The 22755-nt window shown below is 53.8% G+C and overlaps 4 protein-coding genes across 4 annotated transcripts; all 4 read left to right on the plus strand.

Moving 5' to 3' along the window:
- Positions 1 to 173: 173 nt before the first annotated feature.
- On the plus strand, positions 174 to 2586 carry YEA4 (golgi uridine diphosphate-N-acetylglucosamine transporter; the record flags this gene model as incomplete). Its single annotated transcript, XM_062875164.1, has 3 exons — positions 174 to 1518; positions 1581 to 1924; positions 1987 to 2586. The coding sequence occupies exons 1-3, from the start codon at positions 1197 to 1199 to the stop codon at positions 2584 to 2586; spliced, it is 1266 nt and encodes a 421-aa protein (XP_062738401.1). The 5' UTR covers positions 174 to 1196.
- A 231-nt stretch (positions 2587 to 2817) lies between these two features.
- On the plus strand, positions 2818 to 6697 carry AMD1 (AMP deaminase). The gene is made up of 2 exons (XM_062875165.1): positions 2818 to 6096; positions 6159 to 6697. Exons 1-2 carry the CDS (start codon positions 3440 to 3442, stop codon positions 6586 to 6588), a joined length of 3087 nt encoding a protein of 1028 aa, XP_062738402.1. The 5' UTR covers positions 2818 to 3439; the 3' UTR covers positions 6589 to 6697.
- Positions 6698 to 6921: 224 nt separating this feature from the next.
- SLA1 (cytoskeletal protein binding protein) lies at positions 6922 to 12077 on the plus strand. Its single transcript, XM_062875166.1, is given in 5 exon segments — positions 6922 to 7252; positions 7265 to 7918; positions 7995 to 9450; positions 9513 to 11375; positions 11469 to 12077. 4 exon segments carry the CDS (start codon positions 7721 to 7723, stop codon positions 11492 to 11494), a joined length of 3543 nt encoding a protein of 1180 aa, XP_062738403.1. The 5' UTR covers positions 6922 to 7252; positions 7265 to 7720; the 3' UTR covers positions 11495 to 12077.
- Positions 12078 to 12754: 677 nt separating this feature from the next.
- QC761_118810 (uncharacterized protein) lies at positions 12755 to 14602 on the plus strand. The gene is made up of 2 exons (XM_062875167.1): positions 12755 to 13461; positions 13532 to 14602. The coding sequence occupies exons 1-2, from the start codon at positions 12979 to 12981 to the stop codon at positions 14114 to 14116; spliced, it is 1068 nt and encodes a 355-aa protein (XP_062738404.1). The 5' UTR covers positions 12755 to 12978; the 3' UTR covers positions 14117 to 14602.
- Positions 14603 to 22755: the final 8153 nt, after the last annotated feature.

A 22755-nucleotide genomic window follows, 5' to 3' on the forward strand; every position in this document is an offset into this window, starting at 1 on the left:
GTACGGGTAGAACTCCAAGTATAACTGCCAGTTGTTACGTCAACCATGATGGGGAGGCGTAGTTGAGGTGGCTACAAACTAGTACTTCTCTTAGTGGTGCCAGTTGCTTGCCAGAGCATGCCTATGACCCTCATTTTGCACGGTCATATCAGATCAGAAATCCACATGCCATGTGTCACTTGCATCTGCGAACAAGACCAAACCCGGGCTTCGGATTCTCATCGTCCGCCTGAACGGACTTGACAAACAGCCGAGAACACACTGAAACATACGAGACGAGACCCGCCGGAATGCTCCCGTATCAAGCCACTTACACCATCAATCCATATTCCGGGGCAAAGAAGCAGATATCGAACTTTGAACTACCGGCCGAAGATCTGGGCATGCAGGTTCAACAATCTCAAGCCTTCTTCCCAGCTGCACCCCACCACCACAATACGACTTGCAGAGGGACCTCAGTGGGAGGCTTCAGCCAAGGAAGCCAGCAAAGATCCCGGCTCGGCAAATGGCAAGCCACCCTGTAATCTCAGGGCACTTGCCCGTCAGGCTTCCGCCCAATCTGGACATGGATCATGGCGGGCGGTGGGTATCGCGGAACATCTCCACCGTGCTTCTAGAGGCTTTGTCGCCTTGTCTTGTGGCCACATGGAAGTTCGAAAACCAGAGTAACGTAGCCCTGGGTTTCTGCAACGACGAGATAGTTAAGCAACGGCTGCACGGGCGACTCTGCGAAAATGCCGGCCACTTAGGGGAGGGATTGGCGTTTTTAATGCTGGTGCTACCGCCGCCGCAGAAAGCCGAAGTAATTCATGCCAGTTTGTTTCCTCGGAACCTGAACCACAACATCGTGTCAGCACACAACTGGCCGTCCACCGTCCACCGTCCACCGTCCACCGTCCACCCTCTCGAGAACAACAACTCTCCACTCGCTGCCGTTGACACCCTCGCTTTTTTCTCTGCCTGCCCCGCCATCACTTGCCCTCGCCCACCCGTCAGCAGCCGACAAGGCAACATCCAAACCAACACTCGTGCACTGGTGCGAGGGCCGCCGTTTCAGCAGAGTCTCTTCTTGCATCGCTACAGCCTATCCGCATAGCTGGGCAAGGCCGAGTCAGCCCCCTATTCTCCGTTAACAATATTCCCGAACCTGTATGCGCTCGTCGTAACGGCCCCCGCGCCGCCCACAACCCCTGGCCATGGCCGCCCGTCGTCGCCCGGCGCCGCATAAACTGCAGCAAACGCCTTCGACCAACAAAGATCGCGGCGACAAGGGCTTCAGTTTGCCGGCACCGTCGCCCCGCGTTATCAACGCCGCTCCGTCCCTCGAGAAGGCCGAGATGTATGGCATCGATGACAACCGTCCGGTCTTCAGTCGCGCCATGGCGCTCGCAGGGCGCATGTTTATCGAGACCATCCCGCAATGGCTGGCCGTTGGAGCTATGCTGTCGCTGATTTTTGGCGGCTGCTGCTCCAATGTCTTTGCGCTCGAGTCAATTATCAAGGTGGAACCTGACAGTGGTATGTTTCACTTTCTGATGGGCAATTGGGCGACGGCACTAACACAGTTGCGCTGCGGCCAGGTTTCTTGTTGACTTTTGTGCAATTCATCTTTGTCGCCATCACCAGTCTCCCCTCCCAACTCGACAGCAGACGGCCACCGTTCTACCTCAAATCCAACAGAGTCCCAATTCGCCGCTGGCTCGTCAACATTGTACTGTTCTTCGCCATCAATGTTCTCAACAACCACGCCTTTAGCTATGACATTTCTGTGCCGGTGCACATCATCTTGCGCTCTGGAGGCAGCATCACCACCATGCTGGCTGGGAGCTTGTACGGCAAGAGATATTCTCGGATCCAGGTGACAGCTGTGCTCTTGCTTACTGTGGGAGTGATCACTGCCGCCTGGTCTGATTCACAGACCAAGGTATGTCGGCACGGTTTATCGGGGTCCTATGGGCATGAACATGAAGCTAACGTGTGATGTAGGGAACTACGAGTAGTGGATCTGCCGGGACTACGAGCTTTGTAACTGGCCTCACAATCCTGTTCGTCGCGCAGGTCCTCTCTGCTATCATGGGCCTCTACACCGAAGAGACATACCGCATGTACGGCCCGCAGTGGAAGGAGAACATGTTCTACTCGCATCTTCTCTCGATCCCCTTGTTCCTGCCATTCTTGCCGTCTTTGATTAGACAGTTCATGAAGCTTGCCAACAGCCCTCCGCTGTCGCTTCCAATCCCCCCGCCGGAGGACTATCCTAACTTTTCACCCAGCCTGCAACGGCTTGTCGAGAAGATACACATACCCAGCCAACTGTTCTACCTCACGCTCAACGTCTTGACGCAGTATGCCTGCATTCGGGGCGTCAACCTCTTGGCTGCAGCTAGCTCGGCTCTGACAGTGACAATTGTTCTCAACATTCGCAAGTTGATCAGTCTGTTGTTGAGTATATGGCTTTTTGGAAACCGGCTGGCGTTTGGAACGCTGATAGGAGCCTGTATTGTATTTTTCGCAGGAGGACTGTACTCTTTGGACGGAAAGCGGAAGCCGCCTAGCAGGAGGGGCACCGCGCCGACCAAATCTTGAGGAGCTGCTTTGTGAGCAAGCCCCAGTTGTAGATATTACCTGATACAAACATGGTAGGCCCCATACAGGGCCGAGATTTCCAGCTGTTCACCTTCCCAGTTGGGCGCAACAGCCACCACTTAGCATTCTTGGTTGGATGCCATGTGACTGATACCGAGAAACAACATTGTTTCGGGCCGGTGCTTGTGAGCACGAGTCCGCCCGGAAGGCGCCGTGCCCCTTCTCCCAGTGGGACCCTGAACGTTCCAATCCAGGGGTTCCCGCGGCGGCTGGGGTCGGTATGCATGCTTGCTAAGCCGCTAGAACAAAGAGCTTCTTAGCTGAGCTTGGCAGGCGATTAGCGCCTCGCCCTGGTACGTCATGCCTTGCCTTATCGCTAAAACGATAGGTGAAAAGTGCCAGAGCCCAAGAAGGGAGAGGACTTCGTTGAGGGGGCGGTGACTCAACCAAGACATTGGTCCTGATGGGCGCCTGTATATATTATCCAACCAACGGCGGGAGCTGAACACTCAAGAAGCTGTTTTGGATTTGGAAAAACGGCCACTCAACAGCCAGTCAAGAGTGTGCGGTATCTAATTATTTTTGTGGCTTCTACCCCTCCTTTTTTGCCCACGATCAGCCTCAACGATGTGCCGTAAGTTTGTCTCAACATTTGCTACCTAGGAATGCTTCTTACCACGCCTCGCTGTTGCTCTGGGCTCTGTCAATCCTGCGTTTGCCAGCCGCTCAAAATGTCAACTTGAGTGTGACCTGTCTACGCGCGTGGAACAGCCGGTTAATGCAGTGAACAGAACACTCATTCTCGCATGACCCGTCGTCAAACTCGACGTCGCCCAGGTTTGCAGCAACACAAATGCCGACCAACGATTCGGACGACGAGGAGTACACCCGGCACGGGCAGAGTGACACGGAATCCGACGGTTTGCTCGAACAACACGAACATGGCCGCTCTCACGGGGCACCCGATTCACTTGTCCAAAGTCCTGGTTCGGATGGCCACGTCCGCAGGGCGGATGATGCAGAGCTCGAGGAGGGCATGCTTCCCCGAGACATGCCCCATAAGACCGCCTTTTTCGACCTCGTTGCCGAACGCCAAATGACCCAGTCAGAGGCCAAACTGTTCTACCAGCGGAGCCAGACGGACAGCCGCACCATGCAGACGCAAACACAGACCCAGTTCTCCCCTCAGGGAAGCCCATTGCTTTCTTCGGGGACGTCTCACACCTTGGGCAATATCGATACCGCGCTGGGCCAGAACCCCGCGCACAACGCCAGCGGGATCAGGCTTTCAGACCTCGACCCGGCGATCCTGCCCGAATCTGGATATGAGCCTCCCCTCAGCGCAGCGAGGCGCGATCCGAGTCACTTTGGCTTGAGCAGCCTTCCAAGCCGCGGTAGCTTCACCAATCTCAACAACGCCGCGGGCGCTCCCGGGAATCAAATCGACCCAGCGGTTCAGCAGCAGATGCTCCTTAACACGGGCGCTGTTGCGGGTATCGGAAGCAGCACCTACATGGACGCGGACCCTCAGATCACAGCGGAATTGAGCACCATATTCCAAAGGATCCAGAACATCTTGAATATTCGTCACAGATACATCAGCCTATCTAGTCAAGGCCCCGAGGACAATCCCAAAGATGACCCTAGCTGGCCCATCTACCCGCCGCCCCCAGAGCCAGCGTGGAGCGAGGAGAGAGACAAGGCTGGCCGGAGCACAAAGGCTCAGAACAGCGCCTACAACAGCATGGCTAATAGCATGGTTCTGAGCATGGACAAAGATAAGCAGCGTTCCAGCGACCAATCTTTCGATATTCCCGACACTCCCCAAAAGCCATATAGGAGTAAGCGGAAGCCCGGGCAGGACATTGGCGAGGATTTTGACATGGATGACTTGCTACCCCTCCCGGGTCCGAGCGAGATGACATACCGACTTGATGACAACGGCGTCTACCAGGTGTATGAGACCGAGGAGGCGAGCAAAACAAATTCGCCTGTCATCAAGGTGCCTACCATCAAAGAGTACTACCTTGATCTCGACGAGATTTCGAGCGTGTCATCGGACGGACCCAGCAAGAGCTTTGCCTTCCGGCGGTTGCAGTATCTGGAGGGCAAGTTCAACCTCTACCAGCTGTTGAACGAGTACCAGGAGACCGCCGACAGCAAAAAGGTGCCTCACCGTGACTTTTACAACGTCAGAAAGGTGGACACGCACGTTCACCACTCTGCTTGTATGAACCAGAAGCATCTGCTGCGGTTCATCAAGAGCAAAATGAAGAAGTTTCCGGACGAGATCGTTTTGTACAGAGATGGCAAGCATTTGACACTGGCGGAGGTGTTTGAAAGTATCAACCTCACGGCCTATGATTTGAGTATCGACACGCTGGACATGCACGCCCACAAGGACTCCTTCCACCGGTTCGACAAGTTCAACCTCAAGTACAACCCTATTGGCGAATCTCGACTGCGTACCATTTTCTTGAAGACGGACAACTTTATCAATGGTCGTTACCTGGCTGAGATCACCAAAGAGGTCATCTCCGATTTGGAGTCGAGCAAGTACCAGATGGTGGAATGGCGCATTTCCATCTACGGACGGTCGCTTGACGAGTGGGACAAACTTGCGGCTTGGGTTATTGACAACAAGCTCTTCTCTCACAATGTCCGGTGGCTCATTCAGATCCCTCGCCTGTATGATGTGTACAAGGCTAGCGATTTGATGGGTAATTTCGAACAAGTGGTTGTGAATATCTTCCGGCCTCTGTTTGAAGTCACAAAAGACCCAAATAGTCACCCCAAACTCCACGTCTTCCTGCAAAGAGTCATTGGATTCGATAGTGTCGATGACGAAAGCAAGGTCGAGAGGAGGTTGTTCAAGAAGTTTCCAGTCCCTCGGGTGTGGGATAGCAAGCAGAATCCTCCTTACAGCTACTGGATCTACTATCTGTTCGCCAACATGACCTCGCTGAACGTCTGGCGCAAGAGGCGGGGCTTCAACACCTTTGTTCTCCGACCGCACTGCGGGGAGGCAGGTGACAGCGAGCATCTTGCTGCCGCTGCCCTCTGTTGCCACAGCATCAGTCACGGACTGCTTCTCCGGAAGGTTCCCTTGCTGCAGTACATTTTCTATCTCGAACAGATCGGCATCGCCATGTCGCCCCTCAGCAACAACGCCTTGTTCTTGGCCTACGAAAGGAACCCCTTCTACCAGTACTTCAAACGTGGATTGAACGTGTCGTTGTCAACCGACGACCCGCTTCAGTTTGCCTTTACCAAGGAACCGTTGATTGAGGAGTACGCTGTCGCGGCGCAGATTTACAAGCTGAGCCCGGTCGATATGTGCGAGCTGGCCAAGAACTCTGTCAAGCAGAGCGGCTACGAGTACTCGGTGAAGCAGCAGTGGTTAGGGCCCAACTTCAACATTCCGGGTGCTGGGGGCAACATGGTGAAGACCAACGTACCTGATAGAAGAGAGGAGTTCCGGTACCGCACTTTAATGGAGGAGCGCAGAATGTAAGTTTTATGCCTTGTTTGGATGCTCAAAGTTTGTGTTGAGACTGACCTGTTGCTGTCAGGGTGGAGAGATACACATCGATCGCTGAAAATGCGGCTGCTGTGGATGCCGCCGCGCAGAGCATGGCGTCCCTTGCAATGTCCTCCAAGAATACTGTCACGGCGGATTCCAAGCAACAGAGCCATGCGCCATCTCCCGCCTCGCAAGTTCAGGGCCCGAACATTATTGGCAAGTCCGCCAGGGTTGAGACCGGTAGCCCGGCAGTTAGCGCACAATCCCAGGTCTTTTCAAGCCCAGTAACGGCTTCCCCATTGACGGTTTCCGGCTCGGAGGAACACATTTCAGGCCATGAGCCGAGATACTTCCCGGGAGTTGTTTCGCGGAGGCGGCGGGATAGCACAAGGCAGAGCTCGATGCATGAGAGTGACGACGCTGCGCTGCGGAAAGTGTCTTCCAAGAGAGATGCTTCCAAGGAGGGGCGCGGTAACTAGGGCAAGTTTCGAGCTTGGCTTCGGGAACCATCTGGATAAATATTAAGAAAGGTCTGGCTAGATAGAGAATTTGATGAATCTCAAAGCAACGGTCCCATCATGTTTGGACCGTGTTTACATCATCCGTGTTCAGGGGCGACCGTTTACCCCCTTTTTCCAAAGGGTTCCAGACCCGTGGAAGAGCACGTGGCGCTCCGTTTAAATGCCCCCACCCACTTTCAGCAGACGGGATCGACGCCAGCTGCCAGACAGGGACTGACAGTGTGTTATCTAAGGCTGACTGCCAGTTGTACAGAGACAGGAAAGAGAAGGCTGCCCGGGCGGACTCGTGCACATGTATGTGTTAATTGAATTCTGCTATGAGACGTCGGCTTTTCACTCGTCCTAGACAAACCTAGAGCATGTGCATATCTCTCTACAGAACTGCGTTGTTATGTTGCGCCTTCTTGCAGGCACATCTTCAACTCCTGTCCAGTCTAGCCTTTGAAACATATTGGGAATAGCCCGGCCAATTTCCCCCGGTCCGCCGAGCAATAGCTTCTGGGTCCCCATTCATTCAATCATCTCTCGACCACCTCCTTTTGCATGCTATTATTTCCGTACCCACCTTATCCGACCTTTTTGATTATCCCAGGACGACAAGAGGGAGAGAGTGAGGGAGAGAGTGAGCGAGAAAGGCTTGGACGAAGAAGAAGCACCACCACCGGCGGAAGAGCGAGCCATTTGTGGGCAAAAGACCACACGCTCGCGCCTTTTCGGTCCACTTTCCGGGGCAACGCCCACGTTTGTCCACTTTCCCATTCGCATTCGATTCGTCCGCCTGTTGCAACAGTCCAGCGTTCTCTCTGGAAGCGCCAAGTCCACTGGCTTCGGCTACAGCCCAACGTCAACAGTCAACAGTCAAGGAAAAACCAGCCAGCAGAGGGAAATCTCCTGTTGCATCAGCCTTTCCCCGCGCGCGCGCAGTGCCCTTCGCCGCCTGTGACGACAACCAGCCATTTTCCAACAAGGCCGTGAACCCCTTTCCGAATGCTTCGTGCCATTGACCATCTCGACCGATAGCGCGCGGCACCCCGCTCCCCCCCCCCCCTTAACGATCGATCCAGCTCGAGTTACGAAGACTGCGGCAGCAATGGGGTTCCTTGGTGTGTACAAGGCCCTGTACGACTACACTCCCCAGGCGGAGGGGGAACTATCAATCACCGAGGGCGACGTTCTGTATGTGTTGGAAAAGAGCACGGATGATGACTGGTGGAAGGCCAAGAAGAAGGCTACGGCCGAGGATGAGGATGAGCCGGTTGGCTTGATCCCGAATAACTACATCGAGGAGGTACGTCACGTCAGAGCATTGGAGGGTACTTGGCCATTCTTTGGTCTCGCTGATACGAGGTGTACAATGGCTGCAGGTAAAACCGGAAAGCAAGGCTCGCGCGCTGTATGAATACACCAGGCAAACCGACGAGGAGCTGTCCTTCCCCGAGGACGCCCAGCTTGACGTTTACGATACTACTGACCCGGATTGGATTTTGGTAGGGTACCAAGGAGATTTCGGGTTCGCGCCGGCCAATTACATTGAGATTGCGGCTGGTGGACAAAAGCAGGAGGAGGCCGCACCGTCCATCCCAACTCCGCCTCCGCTTCCCGTCAGGACGCCGAGCGATGCCGCACCCAGCCCCGCCCTTCCCCCGAGACCCCCATCGGAGCCGGCCAGCCCGGCTTCGCCTCCTGTCGCGCCGAACCCAGCCAGCATGATTGCGGGTATGATGGCTGCTCGGGGAGGTCATACCCCCGCGCCATTGGACCTCCAGCCATCTGGACAACGGCATGTTGCTGAGGAAGAAGAAGAACAAGAGGTCAAATCGCCACCTCTTCCGACCCGGCCGCGTGGTGATTCTCAGGTCTCGGAGCCTGCCCGCTCGGCGCCTGCTTCGGGCGGTCTGAAGACACACGGGTTCCGTGACAGTGATCGCATCGACCGCTATAGCGACTCTGTTCCTCAGACTCCAAACACGGCACCACTCACCCCTGGCGACTTTCACATGTATAACATTAATGAAATGGTCTCGGTGATGGGCAAGAAGAAGAAGATGCCTACTACTCTGGGCATCAACCTTCGGACTGGCATTATCTTGATTGCTCCCGAACATGCTTCGGACGGCCCATCGCAGGAGTGGACGGCGAACTTGATGACGCATTATTCTCGGGAAGGCAAGCACGTCTTTATGGAGCTGGTCAAACCAAGCAAGAGCATCGACTTTCATGCGGGCGCAAAGGACACCGCAGAAGAGATTGTTGCGATGCTTGGGGAGCTGGCCGGGGCCGTGCGTGCTGAGGGACTGATGGAGATTGTCAAGGCCACCAAGGGGAGCAAGGTGCCTCAGCAAAAGACTGGCGTTGTTTTGTACGATTTCTTGGCCCAGGGCGAGGACGAGGTTACGGTTGGGATTGGTGATGAGGTTATCATCTTGGACGACACCAAGAGCGAGGAGTGGTGGATGGTCCGCAGGGTTAAGAACCAGTTGGAAGGCGTCGTTCCGAGCAGCTACATTGAAGTCACCGGCATTCTCGACACTCCGGTTCCGACATCGGCTTCCGGTATCAACGCGGGCCGGTCGACCATCGAGCAGAACCGGCTGGAGGAGGCGAGATTGACGAAGGAGGCGCTCAAGGCGGCGAAGCGGGAGGAGAGAAAGGAAAGGGAGGGGAGAAGTTCAGAGGTAGGCCCTGGATTGCGTTTGCCCGAGCGAAGTAGTAGTTTGTCTCAGGCCAGAAATGGTAACACTGTGGGACAACAGCACTCCAGCAGACGCGAGAACGGAGCCTCGGGTTCGTCGAAATCGAAGGATGGGAGCGTCAAGTCGAGTAAGTTTCTTGTGATCTGTGGGGTTTGAAGAGCGCTCGCTGACCATCCTCTCTACTGCAAGAACCCGACCCGGCCAAGGTGCGGACGTGGACGGATCGGTCAAAGTCTTTTACCGTCGAGGCTCAGTTCCTCGGGGTGAAGGATGGCAAGCTCAACTTGCACAAGGTGAACGGTGTCAGGATCGCGGTACCCATCGCCAAGATGTCGATTACGGATCTGGAATATGTCGAGCAGATCACCGGCATCTCGCTCGACGAAGACAAGCCCCTTTCCGATCTCAAGAAGAAGGCTGCCGCCGAGAATGCTCGCAGTGGACGTTCCTCGTCTTCCAAGACCAAGGTCGGAGCGTCTATTGAGCCAAAGAAGTCCACTTACGATTGGTTCCAGTTTTTCCTGGATTGCGACATTCAACCTCAGTCCTGCGAACGGTACTGTCAAGCGTTCGAAAGGGACTCCATGGATGAGAGCGTGCTGCCAGACGTGAATGCTACGGTGTTGAGGAAATTGGGATTCAAAGAAGGTGATATCATCAAGGTTATGCGATACCTGGATACGAAGTATGCCCGAGGCAAGGGTAGTGTTGGCGATGATGAGTCTGGTGGTGGTTTGTTCTCGGGTCCTGGGGGCGCTCTCCGCAACAACACCAGAAAGGGACGGCCAGCCCCACCAGTAGAGACCAACAACGTTGTTGATCCTAATGCCTTTAAGAAGGACGGTAGCGGTGCCGAGCCCAAGTCGGCGTCTCCCACCACTGCGACAGGACCGGCAGCTGCAGCGGCCGCTCCAAGCAAACCCGCAGGTGGATTCGATGACGATGCTTGGGATGTGAAGCCTTCCAAGACTCCCGAACCAGCTCCGGCAGCGAAGGCACCTGAACCTGCACCGGCTCCCGTTGCGGCTCCTGCGCCAGCCCCTGCTCCCGCTCCCGTTCCCGCTCCCGCCCCCGCGTCCGCGCCCAGTACGGCCAAGCTCACGGGCTCGATGCAGGAACTGTCATTGCTCTCTCAGCCATTAGTTCCAGAACAGGTTCAGCCTCCACCAGCTCCTCCTGCTTTGGACTTCTCGCCTGCTCCCACCGCCGCCGCAGTTGCCCCGGTTCCAGCTCCCGCGCAAGTTCCACAGCCTATCGGCGCGACCCCTGGCTTTTTTGGTGGTCTGCAGGCTCCCGTTGTCAACGGACAGCCGCTCACTCAACAGCTCCCGCAAAACATTGCCCGTGCTAGACCTGTGGCACCTCAGTATACCCAGGGTCAAGGCGGTTTGATCGCTCCTCCTCCTCCGTCTCGACCACTATCAGCTCCTCAGACGGCTCAACCCAGTCAATTCGCGCCACCACCACTCCAGCCCCAGATGACGGGCTTCCAGACACAAGTCGCGCCCCCGGGTCAGAGCCTAGCCGAGATCAGCCAGCAGCGGATGCAGCAGCAATACGCCGCTCAGATGCAAGCCCAACAGCAGCAGATGCAGCCTCAAATGACGGGGATGCAGCCCATGATGCAGCCCATGATGACGGGTATTCCTGCTCAGCCAACAGGTTTCCAGCCTGTTCCGGCGGGGCCGTTCATGTCACAACCCACGGGCATGGCACCACCCATGCAGCCGATGCAGATGCAGCCTACCGGGTTTGGTGTTGGTGGGTTCGGACAGCCGCCGGTTCAGCAACAGCCTTTTGCTCCTGGTGGCGGGCTGCCCATGCCGTTGCAGCCTCAGCAGACGGGTATGAGTGTGCTGCAGCCGCAGATGACGGGACTGACTGGGTTTGGGACAACGGGGAGTCAAGTGGGTGGGGGGTTGGCGGCGCCGATGCAGCCTTTGATGCCGCAGAAGACGGGGCCGCCACCGCCGGTGAGATTCGGGGTGCAGCCTGATGCGAAGAAGTTGGCGCCGCAGGCTACCGGACGGAGGGCGAATCTGGCTGCAGCTAGTAAGTCTTTTTTTTTTTATTTTTTTACTTTTTTTTTTAGTTTTTTTGAACCTAGATTACAATGAAGCGATGAAAATGCTGACGCGTTAATAGCACCGGATAATCCGTTTGGGTTTTAATTATAGTTTGTGAGGGGGTTGGGATGGGTGGTAATGTGAATAGAGGGTGGCCAGGGGGATGTACGGGGGAAAGTTGGTGGGTTGAGGAGTGGTTAGAAGGGGTGGTTCTTGGAAGAGAAGGGGGCTGTTGTTTGTGTTGTATTGAGTTGTGTGGGTTGTCTCCGGCTGTGGCTGTTGTGGGCTGAAGCGATGCAACCGATTTTACTATATCTATTTTTTGCTTTTTATTATTCAATGCGTTGTTTTTCTTCGAGTAGAACTGCTTGTTGTACTGTGCCATGCAAAATATGTTGGTTCTAGTATAGCGTGCGTGGGAAAAGGGGTAAACAAACAGAGAAGAAGGGGTAACTGTACGTACACCTAGGGCGACTTCGCAGCATCAGTTGAGAGGACGATAGGGAAATATATGTTAGTAAACTTTAGGAACCGTTTTGAGAAGTCCATGGGTAGTGAGTGTGTGATTTGGGATGTGTGACCATCTTGGGAATGAGACACCGTTTATACATTCTTTCAAGGCGCGGTTCAGCATGGTTGGTGCCAGCTACCTATCTTGTCCACGTCGAGGGACCTCAACCCAAGGCAGAGATCATATGATAATCCACATATACGCCCTTTTTCCTCTTCTCCAATTTCTCACAAGTTTGGAACATCACGTACCTCGGCATCTTTGACCTGAAGAATGCCCAGCAAGGTCATGGTCAAAGAGGTCCACCTTTTCAGCCCCAACCTGGTTGAGCTAGAAGCGACATCTGACCCAAGTCTCAGAATGACGTTTACCCACCAAGTGCCCGCGTGACGGGACGGAAAGCTACCTGGTGTGGAAGTTACTTTGGCACCCCGCTGGAGGGTTGCACCTGGATACCCTGTAGAGAGTACCTGAAATTGTGCGACAGATGAGGCAAGGCAGAGGTAGAGGGTACTCGGCCTGTTGATAAAGATAAGAAGCTTGATCTGTGCCAAGACTGGTTCAGATCCCCAACAAAACGCACCTCAAAGGGACTTGAGTGGTCCAGAACAGGCTGATGAACGACGACAACCGACGGTTTGCTGCAACAGCTCTCTTCCGAGTTATCCATTATCCATACGCGAATGACAACGGGGCACATGGCTGGTTGTTAACGGAACGGAGACATCACACAGCAACTGCGGGTGCAACAACGATATCCCGACGACACTACACTTCGAACTGTTTCTGAAAGAAGGCGGTTGCAAAGTGTAGAGGCTGCATCATCTGCCTGGAGGTAGAGAGGTGTGTGGGTGCCTGGTGACCAATAACCACCACCCCTTTTATCAAACGGCAACAGCCGCCTGATTTGGCCTTCTCTTTTCCAACCACCACCAACCCTTTGTCGAGGTTGGTGCCTACGAACGGAATACACCTCGTTTTCGATCGACACAACCCCTATAACTCCATCAAGCACCATCGACAAAACCGCCCCCGTCTAGAAAGCATCAGCAACGCCTGCTTCAGACAGCCGCCCACCATGCGCGACCCCTTCCCCATCGCCCCGATCCCGGCCCTCTCAGCCTGGATCCAACCCTACGCCGACGCCCTTCACCTCCCCACTCTCCCTCTGCACATCCACGAAGTCCTCGGCGCCGCCGCCTTCTACACCTTTGTGCACACCATCCTCTCCCCCATCATCTCCAACGCCTTCTTCTCGAAATACTACCCCAAGAACCACCGCGCCAGAAAGGCCAACTGGGATGCCCATGTCGTTTCCCTCGCGCAGTCAGTCCTGATCAACGGGCTGGCGCTATGGACGATGTACTATGACGAGGAGAGGGCCAACAGCGACTGGGAGCAGAGAGTATGGGGGTACACTGGAGCAAGTGGCATGATCCAGGCTCTGGCAGCGGGATATTTCGTCTGGGACTTGGGAATCACGCTGTTGAATCTGGATATTTTTGGTTTGGGGCTGCTGGCGCATGCGGTGAGCGCGCTGGCGGTATATACTTTTGGATTCGTACGTTTTGATGCTCCCTCTCTCTCGCCCCCTGTTTTGATGCAGTGCGGTGTACTGACGAAACTACTAGCGCCCCTATCTGAACTACTACTCCTCCATCTTCATCCTCTACGAGCTCTCCACCCCGTTCCTGAACATCCACTGGTTCTTTGACAAGCTGAACATGACCGGTTCCAAGCCGCAGCTCTACAACGGGATCGCGCTTTTGGTCGTCTTCTTCTGCTGCAGACTCGTCTGGGGAACGTACCAATCCGCTGTTGTGTATGTTGACATGTGGAAGGCTGTGCAGAGGGGCCCCGATGCGGGTTACATTGCTGCCGCGTTTGAGAAGGCTTCTGGGGTGGACAAGAATTTGATGCATTTTGCCAAGGATGCGGGGCCGGTGCCGGTTTGGTTGGCGGTCACGTACGTGGCGAGCAATCTGACGCTGAACACGCTGAACTGGTATTGGTATTTCAAGATGATTTCTGCGGTGAAGAAGAGGTTTGAGCCGGCGAAGAAGGAGAAGGCTGCTGTTCCTGCTGGGGGTAAGGGGACTAGCAGTGTGGCGACGGGGCCGATGGTGGGGGAGAAGCAGGGGCTGAGGCAGAGGGAGCACTCGATTGAGGATGTGGTGCCTGATTCGGAGGAGCTGAGGCAGGGGACTATTCAGTAGGGATGATGTGTGAAGGTTGAGAGGGACGTTGGATAGGGGCAATGTGGGGTGTATAGGGGGGGTGTGGTGTTGGTTACTGTGGCCTGGGTTTCTGGGTGATGATGGACGGACGGGTGGGCGGGCTGTGTGTATAGCTGTCGATGGTTGTTGTTGTTTTTTCTCGTTTTTGCTTACCTCACTACGTAATCATGGGATATGGAGTATTCAAGCTGGCATTCGGTCGCTTTTTTTTTATGTCGTGTATGGTGTGTGCACACTTTGGACTGGGATTCGGTTTTTTGGTGATGATGGTGAGATCTTTTTACGAGCCTTGTTTCTTTCTGTCATTGTTCGGCAGGCTCTGCTGAATACTGAAGACGGGCGGGAGTTTACCTACCTACCTTATCTAGTTGTTCACCCTGGGTACCAAGAGAAAGGATTAAACTGCTTAACCAAGGTGACTGACGTTTCTGTGGGTTGCCCCTGATGTTGTTGTGACATGTGCCTGTGTGTGTTGACAGAAGGCCTTGAGAGCCGCTGGGCTGAGTTGAGACAGATGCCCTTTGAAGGTTTCTTAGTGAGACTGGTTTCCATTCCAAATCGATGCCAGTGAAGTAAAAATAAGAAAGTGAATAGACAATTTAAAATGGTTTGATACTCAAATGCCCTCATGCCTACCTAAGGTATGTTCAGTCCCCAAAGAGTCAGACCTTGATCTTTGACGATCACCAACTCCGGCGAGAAGGAAAGTATAATCTCTCACCACAGGCTAGTCTATATGGGCCTCATCATGTATCCTCCAGACCCTTTTGTCTTTTTTTTTTCTTTTTTTTTTTCTTTTTCTTTTTCTTTTTCTTTTTAATGAGTATTGTTAGATGTCAGCATTTACCCATCACCAACAATACTTTATTTTCCTTTTCTCACTAGGCTTCTTGGTGAGTCATGACAGAAGCAGTTGTTGTGTTGCTCTAAACGAGATACTACGTGGGCGTCATGAACCTCTTTCAGTATATCACACCAAGGCAGAATCAATGCACATTACATCGCACTACTCACTTTGAACGACTGCAGTTACGTGTTCTTGATTATCAGTTGGAAGGTAGCCGTCAATCTTGAGGAGTAAACTTAAACATCGCGGTCACTACTTCGCTTTCTGCTTCACAAACTATATCTATTGAGCAGTGTGTAGCTACCTCACGGTTCACGATACTGACCCGGGTCTTGCTGTTCTCCAAGCCGCTAGTTAGAACATCCCCCTGAAGGGCGAGCACAATCTCAAGACAACCCGGGGTGGAGGCAGTGTTTTAAAAGCGGTTTTGGGTCAGGTAATGAATGTTTGGGGAGAATGTTTGTCTGTAGCTGAGGGGGCTGAAAAGGGGGGAGGTGGTTGCCATCCGGCCAGACTATTGCCAGGTTTCAACACTGGCAAGGCAAGGGGAGGCTATTGTTGCCTCTTGAGTCTACCTTAGCCATGGTCTCTCTTCGCCCTGCTCTCTCGGGCGGTGGGATGAGTTGGAGGGGTAAGCCCCTGGGCTTGGTAGGGACTTCTGAGGTTGAGAACAGGCACCCCCACGTTTGAGGAGGGCTCTCCCACACACACGCCGGCGAGGGACATGTCTCGTGCTACCAACTTGGTTTTGTGAGTGAATGTGCTGTTCTATTTAGGTTATGCCCTGAAACACCGGGCGCTTGGAGATTTGCTTTGGCTTCCTGTGTGTGCTTTTGTTGGAAATTGTGTACGCCGCATGGTTTGGTGGAAAGGGGGGGGAGTATGTGTGACGGGATGACAAATCTAGAGCAATGGGAGGTTTGAGATTGAGATGGTAGGAAAGATGGGATGTTTAGGCAAACATAGAGGTTACGTATGGCCCCCTCCGGTGGTCGGGGTTGTTGGGTGTGGTTGTGTGTGTCATACACAGTGATGGTGATGGTGATGGTCTGTGAAAACTGACCTTGTGAAATTCAACTCGAGTCTTGAATCTCCAGAATAGGCTATCTGGGAAACTAAATTCTATTGAGAGAGTGTAGACTAGCTTCGGGCCACTAATTTTGATGTCGTGTCGCGTGTTGACGTCGTTACGGCGAGGAGGGCAGAACTTTGCAAACTGGGCCAAGTGATCATCATTGAATGCCATCATGGAATTATCTAGATACCACTTTGAAACCCAACAGGGAAACAGGCACACTACTATCGTCATTCATACTATACACCGCTCTCATATCACCAGTGATACCTATATTGAGACGTATTCTCTGATAGATGCATACCTACATATCATCTTCCCCAACCCTCCCTAACAAACAAATCCATCCTCACCTCCCCCCTCGGCGCTACACCCTCTCCATCGGGGCTAACAAGAGCCCCTTACCATAATACCCATGAACCTTATTATAGCCTCCTCATGATACAACCGCGTCACGCTGTACATCACCCGGCAGCACAATACTCACCATCTCTATCCAACAAACACATCTCCAAGGCAACATGAAGCAGCACCAGCCCTACAAAGGCAGGAGACAAAGCACAAAGGAGGCGGCGTAGAAAAACGCCTGAATGATACCGCATGTACCTACACGACTACTACCCCATACCGACTCACCGCATTCCCTTCCCGCTTTCCCACAAATCCTCCCGTGGGAGAGAGAGAGAGAGAGAGAGAGAGAGTGAGTGAGAGAGTGCTCGGCATTTCGCTTCCAGAAGGGAAATTGACCACCACCACCCCTCAAGTCTGGCGACAAGGTTTCCAGTCTCGCCTCTCAAGTTCAAGTTCACCTTGCAGCTCGCCTCCCTGGTACGGCTCACCCCCTTCTCCTCGGGTCCTTTCCGATGGCCGTTAACTTTCCCAACCGTTTGAGGAATCCTTGCCGTGTGTTATCGAGATGAATAGGTGTATGGGCTGACCTGTTGAAGTAGTTGGAAGCTACCTAAGCTCATGGAGATATCGGGGAATCTTTTGCCTCTGAATAATCACCATCACAATCCCTGAACATGAGAGAAAACACATAAACTGCATACCACACAACCAGGGAAGCCAGCCAGCTCGCCATGCGGTATTTCGACGTTCCATCCCACCGTTGCCTCTCCCCCGTCAACCCAGAAAGCAGATACCTATACTGCTGTCAAGAACACAGAAAAACTTGCTGGTACCTGTCAGGGCCCAACCCAAGCCCGGCCGGCTGGCCACCCGATCCAAGTCTGCAACTTACAGCCAACACCCCCCCCTGGTCAAGAAAAAGGGTCGGATTTTAATCCGGCCATGTTAATTCAGACCTCGTTGCTTCGAAAAAAAATTAGGCTTCTAGATTGTTTGAGAAACCACTGGTTCGCCACGTTTTTCTTTTGCTTGAAAGTGGCGTGTTGTGTTTATAATAGCGATCTCCCTGCATGATAGCAGATGCTATCACATAGGTTAGTGACCAGATACATGGAGGCTTCGCCTCAACACCGACAAGAAATCAAGGCCAAAAGTTCCGACTACAGCCGCGCGTCTGGGCCCGGGGGGGACGGGGGGTGGTAGATAGATAGTTAAGTGGAGTTTTTGATCTCAATAATGATATGATCTACCCTGCTGTCGGGACCGAAAGCTGTCCGTCGGTGTCGGCGGCGGCTGTGAAGATGGCTTGGTAGGGGCAGGTAGAAATTGCACTTGGGAAGGCTTGCTAGCTCTATCCGATATCTAATTTGGTCTGTTGTTGTTGATGTTGTTGACGTCCAGTCTCAAGCGCGCTCGTACTCGTGATGCTTTGACAGCTAAGAGCTCCAGCAAACCACTCTCCCACAGCTTCGTGGCGGCGGCACATTGCAAGAAGCTTGTCTGGCCTCTCTCCCGCATGCCCTTTCTCCCACCTCTCTCTCTCTCTTTCTCCTTCTCTCTCTCTCTCTCTTCTCCTTCTCTCTCTCTCTCTCTCTCTCTCTCTCTCTCTCTCTCTCTCTCTCTACTCTCTAACCAAATCCCCCCGACTCCTTCCCCTTCACAGTGATGTTAGTGGTAGTCGTCGTCGTCGTCGGCGACCTACTCCAGGAGAAGGAAGAGGCACAGCTCCTTTCCATCGGGAAGGATCCATCCCCTTACCTTAACCCCCTACACCACCCAATCTCGAAACAACCGCGCCAAAAAAGCAACACCGCGACGCACGTCTCCTCCTCCTCCCACGGCGTTCATCTCGGCAGCATTTCAAGCCTCCCAATGCAAGGAGTTGCAGTTGCATCATGACAAGTTATCTGCGGCGCGTGTTATTTTCCTCTCTGTCGACATCATCGACATCCCTTGTTAGAGTTTCACCCAAGCATAACATGGGCAGCAAGCGGACAGCTTCGTAAAGCCTTCTGTTCCGGTTGGTCCGGCTGGCTGGTGGAATCATGGGGGGAAAGGGGGCGGTGGTGGAACTGCATTACAGTAGTCACTAAAATCAAGGAAGTTGAGTCGTGTACCGTGTTATTTTTTGCTTGTTGGCAGTGACAAAACTGAGTGAGTGGATGGGTTGTGGGTATCGAGCTGCGCAAATCCCTTACCCACACCGCGTCGTTTAGAAATGTTCTGCTTGACGGGATATAAACCACCACGATGTGGTTACTCAGCGGTGGAAATTGTTCTGCCACCAAGATTGTTGACAGGTCCTCCGGGCGGGTTGAAAGGCCCTTTCGCAACCCCTCAGGGTTTGGAATGTCCAGTCATAGTCAGCCACTCTCCCGCCCGAGACACAACCATCAAGGTACCCTACTCCTAACCCTCCTCCTCCGGCCGCCGCTGCTCCCCACGATGACAAGGTTCCCCAATTTGTTCACCGGTAAGGAAGCCTTGGCTCTGCGCTCCCTATCCGTCCGGTAGGATCAAAGAACTTTGACAACAACGGACAATGGTACGCTCCTTCCCCCCACAGTCTCTATGCAGGGGGGGCTTCATGAAGGACGGGGTCGTAGTCAGTGGCACAGAGCGTCTTCGGGCTGGCGAATGAGGAGAGACGACTTCGTATGTGGGTGCTTTGATAGTTTCCATGTGCTAAGGTAGGAAATAGATAGAGTTAGGGAGACAGGGGAGCCCGAGCTGGCTGGCGTGTACCGGAGCCATCTCCGACAAAACACCAGCCTGTAGAACTGCCTCCCCTTTCCCCTTCTTCCGTGATGCCCGCTCTTGCTTCCCCGGTCGAGATAAGGTACCTATAAACTTCGGGGAAACGGGCGTGGAGTGCCGGGTTCCATGCGTCTAGAGGAGCATGAGATTCTGACAGATGGCTTGGATATTCCGTCCTTGCAGCAAACTTGGCTACTGCTGTACTCCGTACTGGGGCCACTGGCGAGCGGAGCATATCTTCCTAGAAGAGAGCGTGCTATCATCAGGGTCACCGCTCGGACGCCCTGGATATCAAGGTCGGATGCGATGTGATGTGATGATATCCCTTCCGTCTGTTCCGTCCGACTGCCACAACCATAGCAACAGAAGAATTTCGAGCTTCTGGAAGAAGTCCCACGCCGCCTCCCCTTCATGTTTCGCATCTTCGACCGCTAAAACGCTTGTCTTGGTCGGTACCAACTACGCCAGGCGCATATTTGCGAATCCTTCAGCGCCACCATCACATCAAGGTCATTATGTCAGCAGCGGTTACAGTTCTGACGCCAGGCGCTCTGCTTCTAGAAAGACGCAATATCCAGATGAGCCAAGAATATATCAAGTAATGACGAACGACTATACACTTCAAGAAGTCACCCAGTGCCACCTTGTAGCTTCCGTGGGTAGTCTAGTCAGGCCCAGAGGCAGGGAAAACTGAGGGCGATAGGCGAGATGATGCAGAGGCTTCATCGTCTAACCAAATCTTACAAGTGTAATAACAACTGTATCACTGAAGAAGCCGGGGCGATCATGATGGCAACATTGGCTTCAGGGATGGGACTTTCGTGCAAGTCCGAGCGAAACAGGCAGCGCCGTGTCGTTATGGCGGTTGAACGCCACAGCGTGTCTTCCGGCCGCCGAGTGATGGGGCTGATGCACAATGAGCCAGCTCGAGCCACACCCGAAACAGAGCCATATTGCCTGATAGGGCTGATGGTGGCCTTGTGAGTTTTTTGGTTGCAGACCCTGACAAACTGCTGGTGAACGACCGAAGGCTGGCACCATCGGGTTTCTGGATTTGGAAGCCGGCGAAGGTGCAACAAGAGCCAGTGGTTGGTTGCTTGCAAAGCCTCGGGTATCGATTTCCAATCGCTGATGGATGAGTGTCATCGCGTGGAGACCTCGGACTTTGGGTCGCTTTCGAAACGAGTTGCAGTTACTAGTCGGATACGGTAGAGCTCAAGCTTCGCTGGGCCATATGGGCGAATATCGTGATTTGAGAATGTATAGTTTCCAACTGCAACTAAGGTTCCAGCGCCAGGCCCCGAAAAGGCAGCTCGATGGCATGGCCGACTAGCTGTGCCTCTCTGGCGGTGTCCGGGTTTCGGATTAGCAAAGATTCCCCATGTTGGGTCAGGGTCAGATGGCTGCGAAAGCTCGACCAGGTTAGAGGACGGACGGCTTTTTGAAGAAACAGTCGGAAAACATACCGGATATACCTAGTGATCACCTACTCCACACACGTGTCATCCCAGGTGATTCCTCATGCTCGCGAGTGTGGCGTCTGGCACTCTGGCCCAACTGTGGGCGGGTTGGTTCATAGCGAGTGGTTATTGTACGACCAACAGCAGTTGTTGTGAACCCATCTGGCATCTGTTGTGGAGCGCGCGGAACTGGGTAAGCCGGTGGCACGTTGTGTGTGTTTGCGAGATTCGAATCTGACCGGTGTAACTGTCGTTCTCACCGTTTCTCGGTCCAACACTTTTGCTGCCGGCCGCCGTTTGTCCGAATTGGTTGTCACAAGCCACACGCAGTGGTTCCAGCCTTGAAGAAACGCCCTTTCAGCCACTGACGCACAAGCCCGCCGCCCTACAGGGCTGATGGATCAACTCGTTCGTTCACTGAACTTCTGACCTCGATGTGCAGAACCATCAGACCGCGCAGCTGCTGCAAGACGGTACCTGTTATTTGACTCGCTGACTGCATGCTGACCCAGAATGACTCCGTAGTAGATAAGCACCATCGCCTTCTCACCGCCCTTATCACATGGACGTTGGGCTGGAGTACTTGTGAACCTCAGCTTGAGCAGAAGATGATCAGCCCGGGTGGAATATCACTGAGGCAGCGCCCCCTGTTATGTGAGATGATCATTCGGGCAAATAGATTGCCTGGCGTATTCAAATCTACTGTAGGCACTCTGCAAGCAAGCCGCCGCAAACGTAAAGAGTCGGTGAAGCTGACAGGGTGAACGCTACACTGACAAGTGGAAAAAAAGCCCTCAGTGGAGAGACTGCATACCCAGTCACATAGATCGCGGGGTGCTTCTGAACAAACGATGCGGGATGTACGAGCAATCGCGGTGGATGCGGGGATGAAGTTGTAATGACAGACACCTGCTGACTGCCCACCCGTCTCTCCAACGGCACGAGTGAGGCACCGGGTGGTGGGCAGTGATGAGGAGAACCAAGGGCATATGTCATGAGTGTTGCTGTGCCCTTGAGGTCCAACGACGGAACCCACGGCGTGCGATTTCAGCGTTCCTGTCATGTGGTTGTAATAGGGCTTCTGTTGTGATACCTGTTGGAACATCTAAAGCGGGGTGTTGAGGACTGTCCTATTTATCGCGACATAGCCATGCCAGGACGGCACCCCGCTTTAAGTGTGTTCCTACGACTGACTGTTAGCTGCGTGGGCGGCGGCTTGCCCGTTGCTGTTGGTACTGTTGGTGTAACCAGTGCCTGTATGCCAGTCCTCAACAGGAAAATCCTCGATCGCGGGCAGCACGGCTGACCCGAATGTTGGCCAATCCAATCGGAAGATTTGGGTTCAAAAGTGCATATCCCGACAGCCACTTCGGCCCCCAGGCACCTGTTGTCACTTTTGATGTTTGGGACTTTAACATCTCACGCCCCCGCAAAACTGGTATGGAAATGGTGCAGATGGATGATGTTTGGGTGATCTTCGGGAAGGACAACACCACCCACCATTTCGATAGTCCTTCTGGCTACGCTACCGGCGCCGGAGATAGACCACGTTTGATTCGAGCGTCGGCATTGGGAACTGCATTCATATGCGCGGACGGCGGCTAGAAGTGTGACTTCGGTTTCTGTGGCTGACAGGAGTCTCCGTGATTGGGAATGCTAGCCGCCAGAATGCAGCCAACTCTGCCACTTTCACGGTTGGGTTGCTGAGGTCTGTGAAAGATAGCTTGATAACTGAACCGGGCTGACATGTCTATCTATGGGTGTGTTGGGTAGGCTGTGAAATGGTACAGGCACCCGAATGTCTGTACTTAACATGGAGATTCTGGTTGTTGGCTGCTCCTCGCGCTCTTCAGGGTCTAGACAAGCTTCTAATGTCGTTGAAACGGCTGCGCCATCACGATCCCGAAATTTGAGTTCTTACGCAGCGTAACTGGGAGCTAGATGGGCGCGAGCCGCGATCAAAGTCCGATTTCAAGAGATCGGTTTCCGATACGGGGCAATAACAGGCGATGAAGTTGGGGACTAGCCCAGGCAACAGAATAAAATGTGGCTAAACTTAACGGCCGTGTCGATTGCGCGGGGGTTCGTGGTCTCCACAACAATGCTGCCCCTCACTCCAGGCTTAGCA

This window comes from Podospora bellae-mahoneyi (genome assembly GCF_035222275.1).
Source record: "Podospora bellae-mahoneyi strain CBS 112042 chromosome 1 map unlocalized CBS112042p_1, whole genome shotgun sequence".
NCBI lineage: Eukaryota > Fungi > Ascomycota > Sordariomycetes > Sordariales > Podosporaceae > Podospora > Podospora bellae-mahoneyi.

Bases quoted from the DNA above. Each gene is read 5' to 3' on its own strand.
- AMD1 (XM_062875165.1), top strand. From the start codon at position 3,440: ATGCCGACCAACGATTCGGACGACGAGGAGTACACCCGGCACGGGCAG. The intron at 6,097-6,158 runs GTAAGTTTTATG...TGTTGCTGTCAG, and splicing joins TTAATGGAGGAGCGCAGAAT to GGTGGAGAGATACACATCGA.
- SLA1 (XM_062875166.1), top strand. From the start codon at position 7,721: ATGGGGTTCCTTGGTGTGTACAAGGCCCTGTACGACTACACTCCCCAG. The intron at 7,919-7,994 runs GTACGTCACGTC...CAATGGCTGCAG, and splicing joins CGAATAACTACATCGAGGAG to GTAAAACCGGAAAGCAAGGC. The intron at 9,451-9,512 runs GTAAGTTTCTTG...CTCTACTGCAAG, and splicing joins GGATGGGAGCGTCAAGTCGA to AACCCGACCCGGCCAAGGTG.
- QC761_118810 (XM_062875167.1), top strand. From the start codon at position 12,979: ATGCGCGACCCCTTCCCCATCGCCCCGATCCCGGCCCTCTCAGCCTGG. The intron at 13,462-13,531 runs GTACGTTTTGAT...CGAAACTACTAG, and splicing joins CGGTATATACTTTTGGATTC to CGCCCCTATCTGAACTACTA.